This window comes from Tiliqua scincoides, chromosome 6 (assembly GCF_035046505.1).
Source record: "Tiliqua scincoides isolate rTilSci1 chromosome 6, rTilSci1.hap2, whole genome shotgun sequence".
Lineage (NCBI taxonomy): Eukaryota > Metazoa > Chordata > Lepidosauria > Squamata > Scincidae > Tiliqua > Tiliqua scincoides.
Window position 1 is genome coordinate 14,326,228 of NC_089826.1, and position 23,036 is coordinate 14,349,263.

General features: G+C 41.7%; 1 protein-coding gene across 2 annotated transcripts in view; it reads left to right on the forward strand.

Annotated features, from left to right (window-relative positions):
* Positions 1–23,036, forward strand: part of CCSER1 (coiled-coil serine rich protein 1) — a 741,465-nt gene that overhangs the window by 273,495 nt on the left and 444,934 nt on the right. For both annotated transcript variants that reach the window (XM_066632826.1, XM_066632827.1), the window contains exon 6: positions 2,949–3,026. In XM_066632826.1, the coding sequence (XP_066488923.1) occupies positions 2,949–3,026 (78 nt within the window). The remainder of the gene's footprint in view (positions 1–2,948; positions 3,027–23,036) is intronic.

A 23,036-nucleotide genomic window follows, 5' to 3' on the forward strand; every position in this document is an offset into this window, starting at 1 on the left:
CCATATTGCCTTCTCTGTATGGAACAACAGAGGGTTGCAGCTTGTACAATGCAACTTTATGAGTTGGAGCAAAAGGCAATCTGTTTTCACTTGTAGTTAACATGTTTGCAAAAATTGGAGAGCTACGGAAATGTTTGGAGGATATCTCAGGATTGTACTTTGAGGTGCATTTTGTGGAAGAGCTAGTCTTAGGCAGGCCTATACAACATGTGACTTAGTTGTGCTTGACAACCCACCAGGCCACAGCTAAACATTTTATGGTGAAGGGGCTCATTTGGAAACCACAAACAAGCCACAACACTCGTAAGTACAGGTAGCCTACTACGTTTAAAGGTATTTTATTGTACTGAAACAGAGATTGAGCTCAAAGTTCACTCCAGGCTTGAATTTGAGGAGGTTTGGAACCATACAACAGCTGCCTGTGTTGCAGTGGTCACTCCTCCTGGTGTCCATCGTATGGGAGCTATTATTTTTACTTTTTTTTTTTCTTCAAGGAGCCCCCAGAATCACATTACAAGCCCAATTGTACAGTACTCCCAATAGTTTAGCATTAAAATAGCTTGGACTTAGCAGCAGGCTCAGCTCCGGGTGTATCCTGGCAGAGTGGCTGCCGTGGGCAACAGACCCTCAGTGGCATCCACGACTGTTCAGCAGGTCTCACTGAAAGCTCTCAGAGGGGCAGCGGGTTGTCCTCCAAGTACAGGGCCAGTAGTGGGTCACAGTGTGCTGGGCTCACATCAGAGCAGCCAGGGCTTGGCAATTGCTCTGAGCTGCTGTGGCCACCTGAGTGACGTCAGTGGTGCCTCGGTTCCCCTGATAGTTCAGGGTATCCAATAAGGCACCAGAGAGGTCCCAAGGGTGCCAGATTATTAGAAGTCAACTGCACTTCATGACGTGACATTGTTCCAGGGGGAAAAAATGGCAGCCACCATTTTCCTGCAAAGACTCCTACAGAATAACACTCTTCACCCAGTCCTATCTTGGCCTTGTGCTACCTGAACTCGTGCTCCAGAAACACAAGGCCCTTTGCAGCAGGACAAAAGCCAGGGCATTGTTGTGTGCTTCTGGGCCATTGGCACAAATGGCCAGAAGTGTGGCATACATGCCAGTGGCTCCACTTACGCTGTTTCACCCCTCCAATAGTCAAAGCCCCCCATTAACTGGCCACAAATGAGGCAGAATCTAGTATGTTCCCTTTTCATCAGACATCCACAAATAAAAGGACTAGACACTTCCCCCCCCCCCCATGACATCTGAAAATTCAATGAATTACTCTGGAACATTACTCTGGGTGTCCAAAGTTTTTGACAAGAGGGCCACATCATCTCTCTGACACTGTGTCAGGGGCTGGGGAAAAAAAGAATTAATTTACATTTCAAATTTGAATAAATTTACATAAATGAATATATTAAAGATGAACTTATATGAATGAATGAAGGTCTTGCAATAGCTCAAGACCTATAAAGGCCTTGCACAAAGCAAGGCCAGCCTTTCCTTCACTGCCACTGCTGCATCACAGACGTGAAACAGCAAGCAGTGGAGGAAGTCCTTATCACACAGCTCACTCGAGAGGTCAAACAGTCGCCCTCACACTGAGAGCAGTTGCATCGGGCCAGTGTGGGCTATAACAAATCTCTGGAGGGCCAGAGGTTCATTGGAGAGCGGGGGCTCCCTGAGGGCCACATTGAGAGGCCTGGAGGGCCGCATGTGGCCCCAGGGCCGGGGTTTGGGCACCCCTGCTCTGGAATATCCTTGAAGGAGGTAGCTACTACAGGCCCCCTGTGCTTAAAACCTTGCAACCCAAACACCCTTTTTTTGCAGTGCCACATAGGCAGGAAAGCCCGCAGGTTTCTTGATATGCTGGTAGACTGAATTCATCTTGTTGAATTGTAAAGAGATGTTCAGGTCTGTTCTTAGGGCACAATCTAGTGCACTGTTTCTCAACCAGTGGTATGAGTACTGCCGGTGGTAGTTAAGGTGGTGTCTTCTGGTACTCATGGGACCCCCAGACCTTGCCACCTGGCAGGGAGTCCAGCAATACAATGCAGCAAGCAGCAGTAGGAGGCTCAGGTCAGCAGACAGAGCACCAAAACGTGCTTTTCTGCGCTTGAAAAAGTCCTTCTGTCCATCCTGGTGTCCCCCTCTTACTGGTGTTTATCGCATTGCATCTGGCCTCCAAACTCAGAAGCAACTGTTGATGATTTCATTATCAGTTACTTTCAGTGGTATTTCCAATAGGTGGAGCATGTGAAATGGTATGGCAGGGGACCAATGTTGAGAAACACTGATCTAGTGGATTGTTCTTCTGCTCAAGTCCCACAGAACTGAATGGATGCTTTTCAAGAGCTCCCATGGAGTTCTCTTCATAATCATTCTCATTAAAAAGTATCACTTTACTCTTTCCTTTCAATATTTAATGTTCTAATTTTTTTTCTTTTTTTTATTTGCGGTAGTCAGGAAGTTGCTTTGAAAGTTCAGAAACTCCAAAAACTCAGCAGTTCTGCATTCCCCTTGGGCTGTTCTGTTGTTGTCCAGTGGAAGAAAAAAAATTCTCGTTTGAGAATTTTTGGGTCATATTGAACACAGCTTTTTGGGTCATATTGAACTCTGGCATTTGTTTGTAATTGTTCCCGTTGGGACTCTTAAAGGTGCTTATGCATTTGTGATTCTCAGTACATTGCTCTTAAGATCTAATTCGTTTTTTTAATGGAAGTGCTCCAGAAGGTGTTTATTAAAACATAGGGAAAAAAAATAACAGCAGTAGCACAGTTAGCATGCTTCCTTTAATTACAATTTTTATGTTCTGTTTGTTTTTGTTGTAATTGATACACTGTTGCTTTATTCCCCATGTTACTGCACATAGTCACAGAGCATCAACCACACTGATAGTGTCACAATAGTGCTACTTTCCCCCAAATTAATCTGGATTTATTTTGTTTTCTTCTTAGAGTACAGATATAAGTCCTGCCAGCAGTACCAATTCACTTCCTGTGAGTTTACTTACTGAAGAACCATTGCCTTTCAAGGTAAGCTGATCCATGAGACAATCAATACTTGATAGGATACATGACCTAGGAATGCATACTGCTTGGTGCCTTCACTGTAACTACCCTACTCCTTCATGAGAATGATGAGAGGCTGGCTGATTTTTCTTTCTCAAACAAGTGGAGATATTGTGAAATCAGTTTTATATACATTGTGAAATAATAACAGCAGCTGAGTCTTCTGACCCCATTTTGCCATGATTTCTCTTAAGATCCCTTCTATCTGGGGGTAGTTAAGCTATTGAATATATCACAGTGTACCATTTGAGCCCATTGGAATTATTTTTGGGAGTCTGAACAAAAAATTATTTTCAACTTTAAGTAGAGAATCAATGTCTCTTTTATTTACGGCTGCAAAATATGCATTTGAAAGCAGGCTAGAATTCCATTCCATGCACGGTTTGACAAGATCTGAGAAATACTGATCCTGGACAGGATCTCCTCACAAATTAAGGCCTTACAGATTACACCAAAAGCTTACACATTACTTTTTGGAAAGGTCATCCCTCTCTCTTAACGCAGACTTGACAAAAGTCATCATAGACTTGACCTGAGAGACAAAAGGCAATATTTATTTTGTGAAACGGCTGGTTGTTGCAGATTTTTGAATGGTTCTCCGGGGTGTACATTGTGATATATGAGCTGTTGTAGAGTTTATCTATTTTTTACCCCTATGTTCTGTTTTGTCTTTACATATGGTTCCGTTTTATGTTAGAACTTGTTAGAACGTTGGCTGTATTTTAAGATCTTGGCTTTTGGTGAATTTTTGACTTGGTTCTTTTCTTCACTAAACTAATTTTTTGTATATATTGTCCTTTGCATTTTTGTTACTTAAACATGCATAGCCAGAAGATGCTAATCCCTTTTGAAATTCAGCTTACCATTCTAAGAAACAGGAGAATGTTTGGTGCATGTGCCATCGGTAATTCTTTGCAGTCAAAGAGGAGGAATACTTTGTCCCTGTTAGCAAGTAATGTATCGGTGTTTCTTTATGGTATTTGCTTATGCTTTCATACCACCAGAAAGCATAGATGCCTTCTGTAGTGGCTAAGAAGCTTCGGGTGGAGTGGGGGGGGGTGTCAGATCCTGATTCACTGTAGAGAAGGGCCATTGAGGTGAACTGTAATCTATTCTAGCCAAGATGCTACAAATTTTCTCAGTCATGGGAATCACATGATCCTGGAGATATAATCCTGTTCCTTTGTCTGTTATATGCCTCTCAGTTGTAGGCAATTTCTTGCTAAGGGAAGTCTTTAGGCCACCCTTTGCACCTACAAATTGGTCCCCTGCCCTTGTTATCCTTCTAATTGCCTGCTTTTTCAAACCTCGACTCTAGTTCCTTGCTGTCTCGGCAGCCATTGAGTGCTGGATCTTGCCAGTTTTAAACCTGATTAAAATACAGATCAGGGAAGACCCATTGGAATAAAATAGTCCTTACTGCCCTTCGAAAATCCTCCAGTGATAGGCTCATTACACCTATCTATGATTGAAAAGGCCCTCTTGGGGGTCGTGTAACTAATGGTTTGAGGAGCTGGAGGAATGATCCAGTACAGATCCAACCTCCCAGATAAACTCCTGTGGGGGGAAGACAATTCCTGAGCTACTCTGTTTTCAGGTTGTGGACATACAGATCCATCTGCTATTAGCTTGTGTTAAAAAATAAGACAGTACACACACACAAATGAAACCAAACTGTGCTTTGACTGTGACCTCAATGGTTCCTTCCAGTTTCAGTAGCTTTCAAAAGGAGGGTCATCGCTTTGCTGTGGAACTTGTGAACATGGAAATCAGGCTCTAGAGAGAGCCGATGCTGAAGTACCATTCAGTGGAAATAGAATAAATGCAACAGTTTGTGTTATTGCTTCCAGTCTCACTCCAGGAGAGAGCAATATTGTTTCAGTGGCAATGTGAAGGAGTGATTTTATATGCAATAACCCTTTCCAAATACTGTCTGTCTAAAATATTGGTTTCTGATGACAGAAAAGTATTACTCTGCCCAACATGCCTGCAATACTTCTCACCTTCCCGCTCTCTTCAAGTAAACAGAAAATGTTTAGATTTTTAATTTGATTTGCCTGTGCCGTGCTGAGAAAAGCAGTATTACTAAACGACAATATAGAAGAACCGAACCTCTGTGTGGTAGCCGAAGTCTTTTGGTCCACCACAGTTTACTTGGGAATTTGAAATAGGCCAAAGCTCTCCTGATGATAAATTTTCACCATTGATGATACCAGAAGGAAGTGCCCATTAATGGATTTTATAATGGTCTTTTCTGTTCTGGAAAAATTATGCTTATGAAGTATTTTCCCCTTATACATCTTCTTATATCCTTATATTGTTTCCCTTGTCTCCTTCAGCCTCTGTGCCTTCACTCAGGCCCAGCCTGTACGCCTGAAACAGCCTCCCCCTTTTCTTTCATTACCTTTTCCTCTACTTCACTATTTGCCCCCATCCTTTTTTTTTTTAAAAAAGTCAGAAATAACTCTGCCTATTTGCATCTCCAACCCATCCCTATAAACTGAGGCTTGTGCTTAAGAACGATTCTTCTGGAAGAGTCCAGAACATCTGTCTACAGAGGAGACTGACTATCTCCCTGTTTACCTTGTGTTCTCAAAGTAGCTTGCAAAGAAATTGCAGTCATCGAAACAGAGGCATTATACCAGTGTAATCACAAAATATCAGCTAATCAGCAGTTGACCAAAGAAACAAAGCTTTGGCCTGTTGCCAAAAGTTTCCTACGCTGGACACCAATCCAGGAGCCCCAGGAAGGGACATCTGATCTCTGCACTGCCCTGCACTGTCATAGCTGCCACCTGGCTGCTTGAGCTTGCTCATGAGTGGATGTGGCCAGCATGGCAGACCCAAATGCTCCCATGGGGCTGCAGCTAACTAAACTCTCTCATGGGTTCACGACCCACCCAAAATCAGCTTGCAACCCACTGGTGGGTCATGATCCACAGTTTGGCAATCACTGATCTAGCAGAAATTGATTCCCAGTTATAGCGCCCTTGAGCTCAGGTGTTGAAAGAACCCAACATGCAAAATCTGAGGACAGCAAAACTTAGGGAGCATTCAGAGGCAACTCAAAGGTATCTAGGCTTACTTTTTGTTTACAGAGAATCTTTCAGTGACTTCAGGTGGTATGAGGGGAAAAAAGCAGGATTTAAAAAATGAGAAAGCATACACATTAAAAGTTGACCTGTTGTAAACAATCCAAAAATACTTTCCCCCCCCTTTTCCTGGGAAGTGAAACTATTCCAACTTTGTATCACATCTTGATTAATATTTGGTGTGTTCACCAGGGGTCAGATATAGTTGCTTCAGGGACCTAATCTGACTTGGTTGCACCACCACTATGCCTTCCCTGTCTTGCAAAATGAGATGATACCAATCCACAGATGGGCACCAGTGGTTTATCCCTTCTAAAAGAAGGAAGCATAGAAGTGCCTAAGTAGATGGATTAAATTGCTCTGTCCTGATATAAAATAAAAGGCAAATGTGTGGTTGAGTTGCGAAGAGCATGGGTCATGTTTTGTGTCCATAAATTTGAGGTACCTCTAAAGCTGCTGCTAGTGCACATTAAGTCTGAGGAGCCCATTTTAGAAAATTTTTAATTAAAATCACCACTGGACACCTGTTGTGCCATTTCCTCAACAACTCACAGCCTCCCTTGTGTCACTTTATATCCAGCTGCAATCTGCGAGGGGGTCCTTCAGGCTTTTATGTGGCATTTGTTTCTGACATGCAGTATGAACCATCAACAGTTATGTCAGAGCAGCTTTGGGAGCATTCAGAGGAAACTCCATGTCTTGTTCAATGGCATCTGGGCTTACTTTTTTTGTTTACAGAGACTACTTCAGGTGTCATGGGGAAAAAAGCAGGATTAGAAAAGAAACGAGAAAGCAGACACAAGCTGTGATAACAAAACAAAAAAAAAATTGCCCCAAGAGAGTTTGAGAATCCACCAGCACTCATTTCTTTTTTTTCTTTATTCTTTTTTTTGATGTTATTTTTATTGCATTTTTCAAACTATAATATATAAAAATACAGCATATAAAGCAACATACTATAGAACAGTGTACTTCAACCTGTAGGTCACAGCCCCAATAGGGTCACAAAGCCTCATTTGGGAGGTAATGGCACGTTTCCATGACTGTGCTATAGAGGGCTTGGATCCAATCCAAAAATGATACTGCCTTATCAAAACGGAGTTCTTGAAATAATCCTGCACAGCATTATCTCAGTGTTTTGCCCCACAGCTTCTAAAGCTGGTCCTGCTCAGGCTTTTCCCTCACAGGGTTGTTGTGAAGACACTAGAAATAGGGGGAAATGGGGCTGTTTGGTGGGAAATGGATAGCATCCGGGAGGGGGCTGTATTGGTGGTGGGTCCCCAGTGTATTTATTTATTTATTGGAGTTGCATGAAAAAGTTTGAAGACCACTGCCATAGAGAACCCTGGTACCCCAAGGAGGAACAGAGAACGAGAAGAGGCAGATTATACATACATTATAATTAATCTTGTTAATCTTTCCAGAAAGGTTTACAATGTAGTAAATGTCACTTGTCTTCAGGAATGTCACATCTGTCTTCACGGCAGAAGACCTTGGGCAGATACCGCTGCCCGAACGGCCCCTCCTAACCGAGGAGTTAAGTCAGATAGAGGTTAAAAGAGAAGATGTTTCAGACCTCATTGATAAATTAAAGATCAATAAGTCACCGGGCCCTGATGGCATCCACCCAAGGGTTATTAAGGAATTGAAGAATGAAGTTGCAGATCTCTTGACTAAGGTATGCAACTTGTCCCTCAAAACGGCCACGGTGCCAGAAGATTGGAGGATAGCAAATGTCACGCCTATTTTTAAAAAGGGAAAGAGGGGGGACCCGGGAAACTATAGGCCGGTCAGCCTAACATCCATACCGGGTAAGATGGTGGACTGCCTCATCAAAGATAGGATCTCAAAACACATAGACGAACAGGCCTTGCTGAGGGAGAGTCAGCATGGCTTCTGTAAGGGTAAGTCTTGCCTCACGAACCTTATAGAATTCTTTGAAAAGGTCAACAGGCATGTGGATTTGGGAGAACCCGTGGACATTATATATCTGGACTTTCAGAAGGCGTTTGACACGGTCCCTCACCAAAGGCTACTGAAAAAACTCCACAATCAGGGAATTAGAGGACAGGTCCTCTCGTGGATTGAGAACTGGTTGGAGGCCAGGAAGCAGAGAGTGGGTGTCAATGGGCAATTTTCACAATGGAGAGAGGTGAAAAGCGGTGTGCCCCAAGGATCTGTCCTGGGACCGGTGCTTTTCAACCTCTTCATAAATGACCTGGAGACAGGGTTGAGCAGTGAAGTGGCTAAGTTTGCAGACGACACCAAACTTTTCAGAGTGGTAAAGACCAGAAGTGATTGTGAGGAGCTCCAGAAGGATCTCTCCAGACTGGCAGAATGGGCAGCAAAATGGCAGATGCGCTTCAATGTCAGTAAGTGTAAAGTCATGCACATTGGGGCAAAAAATCAAAACTTTAGACATAGGCTGATGGGTTCTGAGCTGTCTGTGACAGATCAGGAGAGAGATCTTGGGGTGGTGGTGGACAGGTCGATGAAAGTGTCGACCCAATGTGCGGCGGCAGTGAAGAAGGCCAATTCTATGCTTGGGATCATTAGGAAGGGTATTGAGAACAAAACGGCTAGTATTATAATGCCGTTGTACAAATCGATGGTAAGGCCACACCTGGAGTATTGTGTCCAGTTCTGGTCGCCGCATCTTAAAAAAGACATAGTGGAAATGGAAAAGGTGCAAAAGAGAGCGACTAAGATGATTACGGGGCTGGAGCACCTTCCTTATGAGGAAAGGCTACGGCGTTTGGGCCTCTTCAGCCTAGAAAAGAGACGCTTGAGGGGGGACATGATTGAGACATACAAAATTATGCAGGGAATGGACAGAGTGGATAGGGAGATGCTCTTTACACTCTCACATAATACCAGAATCAGGGGACATCCACTAAAATTGAGTGTTGGGCGGGTTAGGACAGACAAAAGAAAATAATTCTTTACTCAGCGTGTGGTCGGTCTGTGGAACTCCTTGCCACAGGATGTGGTGCTGGCGTCTAGCCTGGACGCCTTTAAAAGGGGATTGGACAAGTTTCTGGAGGAAAAATCCATTATGGGGTACAAGCCATGATGTGTATGCGCAACCTCCTGATTTTAGGAATGGGTTAAGTCAGAATGCCAGATGTAGGGGAGGGCACCAGGATGAGGTCTCTTGTTATCTGGTGTGCTCCCTGGGGCATTTGGTGGGCCGCTGTGAGATACAGGAAGCTGGACTAGATGGGCCTATGGCCTAATCCAGTGGGGCTGTTCTTATGTTCTTATGTTCTTATGTTAATAATTATGTGTCTAGTAAACATTCTGCTGTAAGGTATTCCTATTTTTAAAGAATCCATAATGTTTGCAGCTTAAAAAATCATTCCTTTTGGTTACTTGGGTTGTTCCAAAGAACCTCTCCTTCTCCATCCCATTCATTGGTAATGTAAATGAGGGGCACATTGTTGAATTTGCAGGAGAGGGCTGAGAAATTCTTCAGCACATTACTAAGGAGGGTATCAACCATCTGGTCGGTGTCAACTGGTTGGTATCAACTATCACTTTTTCCTGCTGTTTCTTTGATGATAGCAACAGCCATGGTAAGAGTTTTTCTTGGTGGCTGACACTGGCTCCTGCCTTGCACTACGTTGTTCTCACCCAAATTTGCCCGTTGAATGATGTTATGTCCTGCTATAGCATCTTTCCAAGATGGCTTTTGGAATGGCATTCTGTCTCCTACTGGGGAGGCACTGTTGTTGTACTCTAGAACAATTGCTTGAGTATTGTGGAGGAATATTCACAATCATGATGTATGGTGGGGTGATATATGGTGTGATGTATGTTGTTTACACAACAAAGGCACTAGATTGGGCTGAATGTTCCCTTAATGACCTAATCGCATAACAACGGGGTTGGAGAACGTGACCCCATTGTTAAGTGACACACACCTGTAATGAAAAAGAAACCACTGTTGCCAACTAGTGGTAAACTGTCTGCAAGACTTTACATGAGTTTCTTAGATCTCCCACAAAATACCCCAGTTTCGTATACTCCCCCCCCCAGTCCGTCACATATGCTGGAAGTTGACCTGAAAATTCTTCAGTGAGAATTTTCATCTCAGCACTGGAATAATGGTCATTGGTGACAGTAGATCTTTTTAACTGGAGATGCTGGGGTTTAATCACAACCAAAGCATGTGCTCTACCATGGTTCTCCCCAACGGAATCCTCTTCAGTTGTTAAATTAATATGGTCTGAATGAATGACAGTAGAAAAATAGAACTTTTGTGTGAAATTTTCAAATGTTGCCAAGTGTGTTCAAATATTACCATCCAAGATGGTAAAACGAGATGACCCTAGTCAGTTTATATCAGGAACCACTTGGGGTCCTCAGCTCTGTGCTGTGAGTCACCAGGACTGTAGACTAGAACTGCTTTCTAGGTAATGGGGAATTCTCAGACCCAGGACTGGTCCCAACCTTGCTGGTGGCACATTGATCTCTCCCAAGCAAGGTGAGCCCTAGAAGTCTTCCTGTTTGGCTGAACTCTGCTTGGGCAACCTGGGCAACAATGACCTCCTGACTCTATGTTATGTTTTGTTGACTGGTGACTTCGTTCCTCTGAGTTGGCCTCCTCTTGCAACTCCTAGCTCCTGGCTCCGTTCTCATGGCTCCTGTGGCTCTGCTTTGATGGCTTGACAATCTGTGGTCTAGCTGAAATATAGCAAACTCCCTAGGCAAGGAATGGAATAATAGCTGTGTTTCCAGAGCGAGCTGGTTCCTAAGCAATATTGCACTTTAATGAGTATTAGCTTGCTTTACTAAATGGATATTCTAAATGACAAAGGTTTGTCTGCTTTGTAATAGTTTGAGAGGACTGATAATTCTCTTCAGTTTTTATTAGCTTGGTTACTCTCTTAGCACTTCAGTAATTAGTCTGGTTGATGCTAATCCTCAAAGTGAGAAACGGCACCTTTAATAAAAGGGAACAATCCTTGCCAGTAATGCGGAAAGAAGGTGTGGGAGTCTACTGATAGATCTTTCATTCAACATCTAGTTCTTTTTTATTTCTTTTTCCCCCTAAAGTTGTAACCTGCATACTAGTTTAATGTAACAACTTTTGAAATACACCTGTCCCTCATTTTATGAGCACCTCAGTTATGAATGTTTGTTTTGACAAAATTACCTTTAATTTTGATTTGTGAAGACAATTTTCTCTGTAACGGAGAAATCTATTCATTTGTAAGCAATTCAATCTTTGTTTCCCTGTCTGCGCTATGAATGGATTGTGGGTCTACATCACATCACCCCATGATATGCTCCCAGTTGTTGTTTGTGTGCAAAACTCTTGAGTGATCTTGAGTATAATCTTAAAGAGATAGTTATCTCACCTTTCTGCTACAATAATCCTGTATTCTTGTTTTGTTTTAATTCAACATTGCCCTTAATTTCATAAGTTTGGCTTTTAATAAAGGTGTGATGACTCAGGCAAAGAAATCTGGAAAGGCTTGGTCTCTTGCAATGAAATTTGAAATATTGAAATAGACTGTAAAAGGTGAAAGCTCAAAGCCTCACTATGCACTTGGTGCCTTCAGCAGTGATTTAAAGGAGAAATAGTGGACTGATTTTTGCCAATTTATACCAGGTGGAAGAAATTACATAAGAATTAATGTATTTTAGGCTGCAGTGAATAAATTTTCGCATACCAAACTGTTTCATGCACAAATTGCTTCCATAAATTGAGGGATGCATGTAAATAACCCAGCAGCTAGGAGCACATTTTGATAGTCTATAACCTGAGATATATTATTCATTTGGAAATAACCATTAAAAGAGGAAATAGTATTTATTTAAGGGATGGTTATCTCAACTTTCTGCTACAATAATCCTGGAGGTGGCTTCCAGATCAATAAAAAATAATATAAAATGCCAATAGGAGTCTAAAGCATAAGTAAAATAGCCACACCCAGGAAAAAATGCATCAAAGAGTAAAGACATTAAGAAACAAATTGCAGTTGAGCCTGCTGTTAAATGCACAGGCAAAGAGCAGATTAAAGCATAATCTAGTGTTAATAGCCTCAGAAGTACATACCATGCATTCTGAAGTAAGTCTGTGCAGGATTGCAGCCTCAGCTTGACATCCAATAAGATAGTAAAGAGTCTGTTTATGAAGGGGGCCTCAAAAGTGGGTACTACCCCAGAGAAGACCCTCTCTTCTGTAACCACCTAATTTGCGGCCCAGTCCTATACTGCCCTCCACTGGTGGAACAAGCGCATGCACTGTTGGAAACATGTCATAAGACACATTGTGGCAGTGGGGAGCCTTGTGGTGCCAGTGCAAAACCTGCACCGGTAAGGACTCCACAGGCTGGCAAAGTGGTAGGGTGGAACAGAAGCAGGAAGGGGGTGTAATGGGGCAGGGGAAGGGCAAGAAGGGGTTGGGTCTATCCCAGGGTAAGGCAGGAACAGTGGCAGAGACCTCTGCCGTATCCTGTCCTGGGCCTGATTTCCCCATGTAGCGCTGCTCAGATTTACACCAGCTACTTTGCTGGTACAAGCTTGAGTAGGCCCATTGCAGGTGCTGGGGCTTACCCAGGGCAAGGGAACAAATGTTCTCTTACTCCAGGTGGCCACCAGCAGTCTCCTTTACTGCTTAGGATGCAATAGAGGCAGTTTCAGCACAGCTGCTTTCTTCTGTGGGGCAGAGGATAGAATTGGGGTGTTAGGCTGCAGTCCTATATACAATTACCTAAGAGAAATCCCACTGAACTCAACTCTTACTTCTGAATCTACATGTACAGGATTGTTCTGTGAGCTTCTGGAAGTGTCAACAGCTGACCAAGTGAGCTCAGGTCCACAGTCTGGCTGTTACATTCTGAAACAGTTGAAATTGTTGAGCATTCTTCATAAATTCTTTTTGTGTCTAATGCATTACAGTAAACAAGCCTGGGTGTGACCAAAGCAAAGATTACTGTGGCATGTTGGGCAGTGATAGTCCACTAAGCCTGAGCAGTGTGAACATGTGCCCAAGTCAGCGCATGCTGCCAGGATGGGAGACTGCTATGCCCCTTTCTCTGATGCATGACAAAGGATGGAGCTGGGAAACCTTGTTCCTTTGTGAGAAGCTCGAAAGGGTGACGAAGTAGTTCATGTACACCAGCCTATAGACATCCACACATCGAACATTCAATTTTGATGTATGCTTGCCTTAATTTGATGTCACCTTTGCTTCTGACAATGAAGAACAATGGTAGAACAACAAAAAAATATGTAGTTCAAAACCACAGGAGAAGAATTGTCACTATGAGAAAACCATAAATTGGGGAAAGTATGTTACAATTTGACACCTTTTCCAAATGCCTTCCTTATATTTTAACAAACTGGGCGCATGAGTGAGTCTACCCTCTGCAGTGTATAGAACGTTCTGGCTGAGCTCATGTGTGAGTCAGCCCTATTGAAATCATTGGAACTAAATTGCATAGTTGAATACTTAAGAAGACCAATTGATTTCATTGGCATTCAGCTGTGACTAGCTTCTGCTGCATTGCACCCTATATCAATTTCAAGTCTTGCTTATTAATGCAATATGGGAACATACACAGTCAAACTTACTGAATTTTAAGTAAGATGATAAGCAATGAGATAGCGTGGCCACAGTTATCCATGCTCAGGTTACCTCTTGATTATTGCAATGCCTTATACATCTGGCTGACTGTGAAGACTTCTGAGGAAGTTCAGAACACAGTTGCTAAACCGTTACTTGAGTTTGGCCGCTCTATCGTGCCAACCAACCCATTGCTGTTTTTAAGTCTGCCATATTGTTTTATTTTTTTAACTTCCTTCATTGGTTGTTGTCACAAACATCACCCTTGGGGTAGGGATGGACCAGGGGAGATTCCCAAGTCAACCAGGATTTAACCCTCCTCCACCTACACCATCCTCCACAACCCCCCAAGAGCAATGTTTTTTTTGTTTGTTTGTTTTTTTTGCTTACTCCAAGCCCCAGGTCCTATCAACATAGAATTCCTTGGTCAATAACTGCACCCAATTTTTCTTATAAAAGATTTTTATTTTAAGGGAGTTTCAGTTACTCCAAAAGACATAGTTACATGCATTACAGAAATAATTTTTTTAATTATTTTTTATTTTTTTCCATAAACACACATACAAAAACACATACATACAGACATTGAGGTTGCAGGATACCATATACTAATTAATTAATAATTTATTCTACTAATAATTTCTTATATCTCTTAATATAATAAAAAAGGAAAGAAAGAAAATAATTATAAAAAGAAGAAAAAAGGATATGCAAAAAATACATACTCATTTCTAAAAACCCTGTTTCATATTCTATATACTTCACTATTTTATCTTCATAATTATCTCTCCCCTCTTTTTCCCATCATTCTTTATGTTCCTTCTTTCAATAAACTCTTAAACTCTTTTATTAATACAACTTATTCTAATACAAATTTACTACTAAATACTTACCATAAATCTAATTATAAACAAATCTATCAAACCACTCATATGTTACATAGCCATTGCTTTCTAAACTTTACTTTCTACCTTCATATCATTTCCCCATCTATAAATTCCAAAACAATATCAAACAAATTTAAATCTAATTCATCAAAATTAATTCATCAAATTTAACCTATAAAATACAAAATCTTAAACTCTTTTATTAATACAACTTATTCTAATCCAAAATTACTACTAAATGCTTATCATAAATCTAATTATAAACAAATCTACCAAACCACTCATATATTACATATCCATTACTTTCTAAACTTAACTTTCTACTTTCATATCATTTCCCCATCTATAGATTCCAAAACAATATCAAACAAATTTAAACCTAGTTCATCAAAATTGACCTATAAAATACCTAGAAATATTTTTTCTTCTCTCAAATCAAATATTACACCACTACCAAATCATGTCATTATCTTAAATAGCAATTCAAATCTTGCATATCATCTCTAAACTTTTTTTTCTCTCTTTTCCATCTTTTTTTCCTAATAAACTTCACAAGAATGTCTCTTAAGGATTTGTTCTTTGATATACACCTTCTTCTTTGTCTTCTTATTCCTGCCAATATAGATCCTGGCAGGTCATCTCCTTCTCTTGGTCAGCTACACTTATTAGTTGACATGTCTCTTCTCAGTTCTGATCCAATAACTTTTAGGTACTTATCTTCCAATCTGCTCCATCTCTCTGTGTCTCCATTAGAATTAGAATTGTGTTTTCAAATTGTAGATCATTATTTTTCATTGTTGTAGCTTTAACTTCCGTTTCATTAAGCTTATTTATCTGTTGGTTTAGGATTTTCACGATAATTTGGATTTGTAAAGTTTGGATCACTTGTTGTCAACTCATATCAAGCAAATATTCCAACTTTTGTTGTATTAAATTCTCCCAATCTGTTCCTGATTTAGTTTCCCCCTTGCAGTTTTCTTTTAGTCCACTATATGTCATAGGCAATCTCTTTGCTATGGAATGCAAACATTTAACTTCCCACAGACACCAACCAAACGATAGTCAACTCACGAAGTCCTTCTGCAATCAAATTAGTCCAAAATCCAACATCCAATAAAATTTATATCTCATACAGGGTTGCAGATGATAAAATCATATAGTGCCAGAAACTCAATTGTCTCCTCTCAGATTTAAAAATCAAGGGTGAGGTGGAGGAACCCTCCCTCCCCTTTCTCCTTTTCCTAAAGTCAGTTGTTTAAAGCCGGGATTTGCATCACGCAAACAGCACTTACTTTGTTCTTCCAAGTATCTTCTTTCATTAGATGGTATCTATTCAGTAGATGGTATCTCCACAGGGGTTTTGCAGTTAGTCTTGATTTCCACATCTCCTCCCCCACTGCCTTGAATGGCCAGCTCTTGAGAAGCAAGCCCCCCCCCCTCCAACCTACTCAGGGATAAGTCTCTCCTGGCAGTCTTCTAATCTCCTAGATCTGCAGATTAGAGGTGAGAAACAGAGCTCCGAAAATCGTGCCTGTTCATTTCACTGCATTTGCCCTGCCCCCCAAATAATTTGGGGGGGGGGAAATGTTTTTTTTTATGGTAGGTGCATGATATACATTGTCTGTGAATAGGGCTGCAATCCTACACACACTTAGCTAGGACTAAAACCCACTGAAATCAGTGGGACTTACTTCTGAGTAAACATATATAGGTTTGCATTGTAAGTGTCTTTTTCCCCCGAAAGCACAATATTAATTCTGAAGAATTTTGGGGTGACTAATCTATTAATAATAATAATAATAATAATAATAATAATAATAACAGTATTTATATACCGCTTTTCGACTAAAAGTTCACAAAGCGGTTTACAGAGAAAAATCAAATAACTAAATGGCTCCCTGTCCCAAAAGGGCTCACAATCTAAAAAGATGCCAGGGAATACCAGCAGACAGCCACTAGAACAGACAGTGCTGGGGTGAGGTGGGCCAGTTACTCTCCCCCTGCTAAAAAAAGGAGCACCCGCTTGAAAAACTGCAATTAGCAGGGGTTAATTATTAGTCTTCTGTAAAAGACAGTGAGAGAAGGGGTTGGAAATTGCCTTCAACCTACATCATTCTTCATGAATTTAGATTTTAAAAATCTTGTACAACACAAAATGTTTGGCATAGCTTGAGCTGAACCTAAGTTTTTTTAACCAATGCAGTTGCATCCTATAACTGTCTTGCAAAGGGATATAGCACTGAAAGTTTTACAGTAATCTCAGAAGGCAGAATAATTACCTTGGAATCAATAGAGGAAATGAGAAAAATGGAAGACAATTAAGGGCCCAATCCTATCCAATTTCCCAGGGCCAGTGCAGCGGTGCAAATGGGGCATGTGCTGCATTCTTTGGTGGGGTGGCAGTCACAGAGGCCTCCTCAAGGTAAGCAAACATTTGTTTCTTTACCTCCAGGCTGCATTGCAGCTGCACCAGTGCTGGAAAGTTGATAGGATTGGGCCCTAAATTGTCAAAAAAGTGAATTTTAATTCCTTCATTCAGGAATACCAGTAATTGCTGCTAGTTCCATCAAGAATGAATGGAGCCTGGAACTGGAGAAGTGACTAGAAGCATGACATTTTACCCACATTAAGGAATCCTGTCTGGTTTAGAATAGTATATAATTTGCAGATGCCCAGCTGCAAGGTTCTTACTCAATCTAAAAAAAAAGTTAGTTGTGTTTTCTGTTGAAATTAATGGGAGTTACACTGTAAGCCTGTTCAGGTTTACTAAGAAGTAAGGACCACAATATTCAGTGGGGCTTACTCCTAGGTAAGTGTGTACATGATTGCAATACCTGATGCTCCAATCCTATCCCACTGCTATAAGTACCAGTGCAGCTGCACCATGGAATCATGCACTGCATCCAATGGGTGATCAGGAGGACTCCTCAAAGTAAGGGAATTTTTGATCTCTTAAATCAGGGTGGGCCCCTGATAGTCTTTTGGTCTCCTCAGTCTTATGTCAGCTGCACAGCTGGTGTAAGTCTTAGGAGAGTATGGAGGCAGCACTGGCTGAAAGGAAGGGGATCAAATGTGGTGTGTGCATTTACCACTGAGATCCACCCCATTTGACCCAGTTCCTTACTTCTGCCAATCCACCCAGCAACTCACCTGTCCTCCCCCTCCCTGCCCACAGACTGCCCCCTGTGCCAACTAACCAACACTGGCCCAGACCAGTGGCCAACTTACACGGCACATTGAAGAACCCTGCAAAACTTTGTGCTATGCCCTCCTCTGAGAATGCTGCTAGTTATGGATTGCTTGAAAATTGCAAAAGATGCATAAGGAACTAGGGGCACATAAGCTGCATTAGGTGCCCTTCAGGGAGAAAAGCGAGATATAAATAAATTAAACAGGCACTATAGCAGTTTCTCAAGGTTTGTCCTCCACTGTTCCAGTTCACATAGTCCACCTATTCGAAATATCACCAGTAGTAACTGCTGATGACATCATCACCCGTTACTTCTGGGTTGGAAGGCCAGATGTGATGTGACAAACACCAATAAGAGGCTCAGGGTGGATGGGGGAACTTTTTCAAGCGTGGAAAAGCGTGTTTCAGAGCTTTGTCTGCAAGTCTCCTACCACTATTTCTTGTGTCCTAGTCTAGACATTCCTAGTCTCGTGGCCAAGTGGCAGTGGTCCTGTAATCCTGCGAGTACCACCAGACACCACCTCAAGTACTACTGGTGGTACCCCCTACCACTGATTGAGAAGTACTGCACTATAGCAAGAGGACCAGCAAGATTTCTTTCCTGCTTTGGCAACTTCTACCCACTCACTTTTGGTTTTTTAACTTCTAACATATGATACACACACGCAAATGCACATATTTTCCTTCTTTCTGCCCTAAATTTCTCAACAATAGTTAAATATCACACATGGCTTTTCTGCCGGGACTAAGTATCAGCTGCACTATTACAATTTTTTCTCCATCCTTGCTTTTGAGAATTAACGCAAACATTTGTTTGCAAAAATGGTAATTTGTTATCCTGAGAAGACAAACAGAATTATCTTTCCATAAATTAAAATGAAATTATTATTGGATTTTATCTTGCTTTAGAAAACCGTCTGTGCCTCTCAGACAGAGAGGTCCTTGGAGTAAATGGGGATTAATTGGGGGGAAAAAATTACTGAATATTATGAAGCTGTCACTTCAGCTTTCTAGATCAGCACTGTTGATATTAGAGATGCTAGGTGCATAACAACCATGCCAGTGATTCCAATATATAATGATTAGGCAAGATGTAGATCATCATCCATATTTATTTATTCTGCGAAGACCTGTCATTGTTTTGCCTTGAAGATGGTGCTGCTTCCTGTAACTCTTACTATATCCTTGCATAGAAACAAATCACTGTTCTCCTTTTAGAAATGGCACATCAAGTATCATCCTGGTTGTAGAACATTTGTCTCTGGCATAGAGAGTTTCCATTTTGACTCAGGAATGAGATGTTTTCTTTTTTTATTAAAGCAGATGTTTGTTTGAATTTTGTCTTAGTTGTTGGATCTCAAAAGTAAGATCCTCAAAAGTACGGTCTAACACCCAATTCATGCTTGTTAGACCCTCTTAATTTTGCATCCTTGTTTGCAAGGTGCCCACTGACAGGAGCTGCTTGGAATAGAATTTCTGTGTGGTGCCAAGTAGCATAGCTAGAGAGGGGCAAAACAGTAAGTACTGCCAACGCCACAATGCACTGTATACTGTCTCCTGTGCATTGCTGTTGTTGCCCAGAATGGCTCTGATGGTGAGTAAGTGGGGCCGCTTACATGGTGCGTTGTGGCACCTGCAATGCTTAGAGTTTTGCCCCCCACCCTAGCTATGCTACTGGTGGTGCCTGACCGAGCAGGGTTGTTCTTTGGATAAAGCAGAGCAGCAGAATCTACCACCAGTTTTGCACATGTAGGAAAAAGCAGCTGAGTGGCAAGAGCTTGAAACATTGACTGACTGGCATTAATGTGTTGCTACTGGCCCTGCATCTTGGCTGGGCTATTTGATTTCAGTGGAAGCTTTTTTTTAACAACACAAGATCCTATCCAACTTTCCAGTGCTGATGCAGGCTTGCTAATGGGCCATGCATTGCATCCTGAGATTGGGGGAGGGGGGGCAGTGATAGAGGCCTCCTCAAGGAAAATAACATTTGTTACCTTACCCTAGGGCTGCATTGCAGCTGCATGGGCACTGGAAAGTTGGATAGGATTGGGCCCTAAATTAGCATGTGGGAGCATGAAATTGAGATCAGACGCACTGGAGGCCAAAATGTTAACACCCCTTCCCCCTACTGTTGTTTCATCCCATTTCAGATGCCCCCCCACATCTTTAAAAGAGACAAAGATACACAAATTTAATGTACACTAATGTGTACTTTAGTCCTATATAAGAAACCCAAGACTGTGCCTGCAGCCTAAACTATTTAATTGCTAATTATGTAAGAATAACCCATGCTGATAAGAAATCTGACAGCTAGCTGTTAGCCTGCTACCAAGTTAATCATTTAACCTATGTAATTGAACAGGTGTATATGCATATTACTAGATTTATAAGTTTACATGAGAGGGATTGGAGGTGTCTTCTCTTTGGCAGCTCTATCTTAATCAGTCTCCCTCTGTCCTGAAGATAACAGAGCTTTCAGCAGACTGACAGCTTATATTATAGGGAACATGATGTTTTAGTTCTACTTAATTTCATGCATATGAGGAATCATGACTGGGTGACAGCTTCAGTGAATCCAAAAAGCACTGCCTTAAGTGACAAAAAAAGAGAAAAGATTAATATGGTTTGTTATAAGCAAGCTGAACTAAGAAAATGTCAATTTAGCAACCAACTCCAAGAACCTCACAGGTCTGACACTGATTTTTTGAGAAAGAAAAAAAAAATGTTAAAAAAGACAATCTGTTTTCCTATTCATATTCTGAAGACGGAGTAGCAGAAGACAACCTTGCAGTACATGCCCTAGGACTGACATTATTACATAATGGGCAGGCATTGGCGCAGTGGGGCTGCAAGACCTAACGCTGTACCCAGCACTGAAATTGGCCATGCTGGAGGTTTCCTCAGGTAGGGGAACATTTGTTGAGCCCGAGGCTGCCCAATGGGGCTACTTGGATCTATGCCACCTAAATCGCTGGCACAAGTCCACGTAAACCTTTGTAAGTCCCCCTTCCCAGGCTGAACTGCCACCTCCCTGCCCTCCTGAACCCCAAAATACCCCCACCCCAGCTCCATTCTGCCCTCCTGCCACCCTTCTCCCCACCTCTGTGCTGCCTGGCACAGAATTCACCTCAGTGGCGTCACTAGGGTTTGTGTCACCCAGTGTGAAAGATCATTTTTTTGGCTGTAACCTTTGAAAGAACAGAGATATTTCCACACAGTTTGTTTCATGGCGTTCTGCATGAAATTACACATCAATTGATATATAACATGATGATATTATTAAAAATATCAAGATTTTAAAAATTTTGGCAAGTAGTGGTGTCACTCCCCTTTGCGCGTCACCTGGTGCAACCCACAATCCCTGCACCCCCTAGCAATACTACTGACTCACCTGTCCACAGAAGAGTGGCCGTTCCACTGATTTTAGTGCCCAGGACAGTGCAGGCCTTCTCGCCAGCACTCCTTACTCAAAACTTGTTGCAAACATGTTTGCGATGTGTACCACTAAGCCGTGACAGCACTTGCCCACATTAGATTTGAGCTGTAAGTCTGGGATAACTATTGAACTACCATTTTCTTTATGGGTATTATTTAAAAAATTGTCCAATATACAAGTTTCTGTTGCTTTTGTTCATCTAATTTGATTGTATTTCATCACCATCTGAGTGTGGATGGAAAGAGGGGTTATATATAGTTGTGCTAATGATTTACAAGAACACTATGTTCTCTGTATTGTACCAAAGTCAAGTCATGGTTCTGTAAGGAAGCATAGTTATTGTACCACACTAAACCCATTGAGAATATTTCTGCTGCCCATTTTCATGGTGCGACTACTTCACGGGAAGCTTTTGTCTGTGACTAATAGAAGCGAATGGGTAAATTACTACTAGATCAGTTCTCTTGGGGCGTGCTATTATGAGGAACAGGGGAGCTCTTTTCTTTCAGTTGCCAGGAAAGAGGTACCCACTAAGCTGTCCAACGCTAGCAGGCATGCAAAATGGAAATCCTTTTTCAAGTATCAAGTGGGATTTTTGAGCAGGCCCTAGAGATCTTCCAGAGATCCCCTGTGTACCAATAACATTTTCCCAGCAATTGTTAACTGAAGCTTGCTACTGTATTTTTTCCTGCGCTGGGGCCAGCAGTATCAGAAACAGCCTTCCATCTTTGTTCTCTGTGATTATTTTTAACAGTTTCTCCCAACCGTTTCTACTGAGTTCCTATCCTTAGCAAGAGCTTCTTATAGTGCCATGAGGGGGGACGGGACGACATAACATGATGCATTCTGTAAAATAAAATGCATGGCAGTTAAAAATGCAAGAGAAAAAAATTAGTAGTTGTAAATTTGTGGGGGGGATTGTTTAATATCTTGTCACATTATCATGCTAATACGTGAACTAAAAATAAATGTCAAAGAAAAAAATCTTGCATTTGGTATAAACTAGTAAGTAATAAATCTGTGCATGGAGCTCTAACATGTGGAAGAAATATAGTATATGTAGTAGTAGTAGTAGTAGTAGTAGTAGTAGTAGTAGTAGTAGTAGTAGTATGTGTCCCAAAGATTATAATGTTGGAAACAGATTTGCTTTCTCTGGTCCCACTGCTGGGACCATATTGCATTATCCCACTGTTTGCATATTACACTATCCCACTGCTGTTGTTTATATATTACTGCCTGGGTCTATAGAGATTCCAGAAACGGATTCCTGTCCTAAAGTGCTCACAGTCCAAAACAGACAGAAGGGGGGTAATAGCGGAAGGGGAGGGAAGGTGGAAGTAGGGATGAGTGGTGGGAAAATATGCAATCATTCCAATAACACGTGCTTGAGGCTGCTTTCCTATACAAGCTTACTTGGGGGGAAGTTCCAATGCAATTAGTGAGGTTTCTGAGTAGACATGCACAGGATTGCATTCTTGATGTTGTTACTAGAGAGTATAAGAACATAAGAACAGCCCCACTGGATCAGGCCATGGGCCCATCTAGTCCAGCTTCCTGTATCTCACAGCGGCCCACCAAATGCCCCAGGGAGCACACCAGATAACAAGAGACCTCATCCTGGTGCCCTCCCTTGCGTCTGGCCTTCTGACATAGCCCATTTCTAAAATCAGGAGGTTGCGCACACACATCATGGCTTGTACCCCGTAATGGATTTTTCCATTTCCAGTATGAGAACTCATGAGTTGATCATAAGGCTTCATGGAAAACGTGGGTTTTGTGGAGAGAATTAAAAC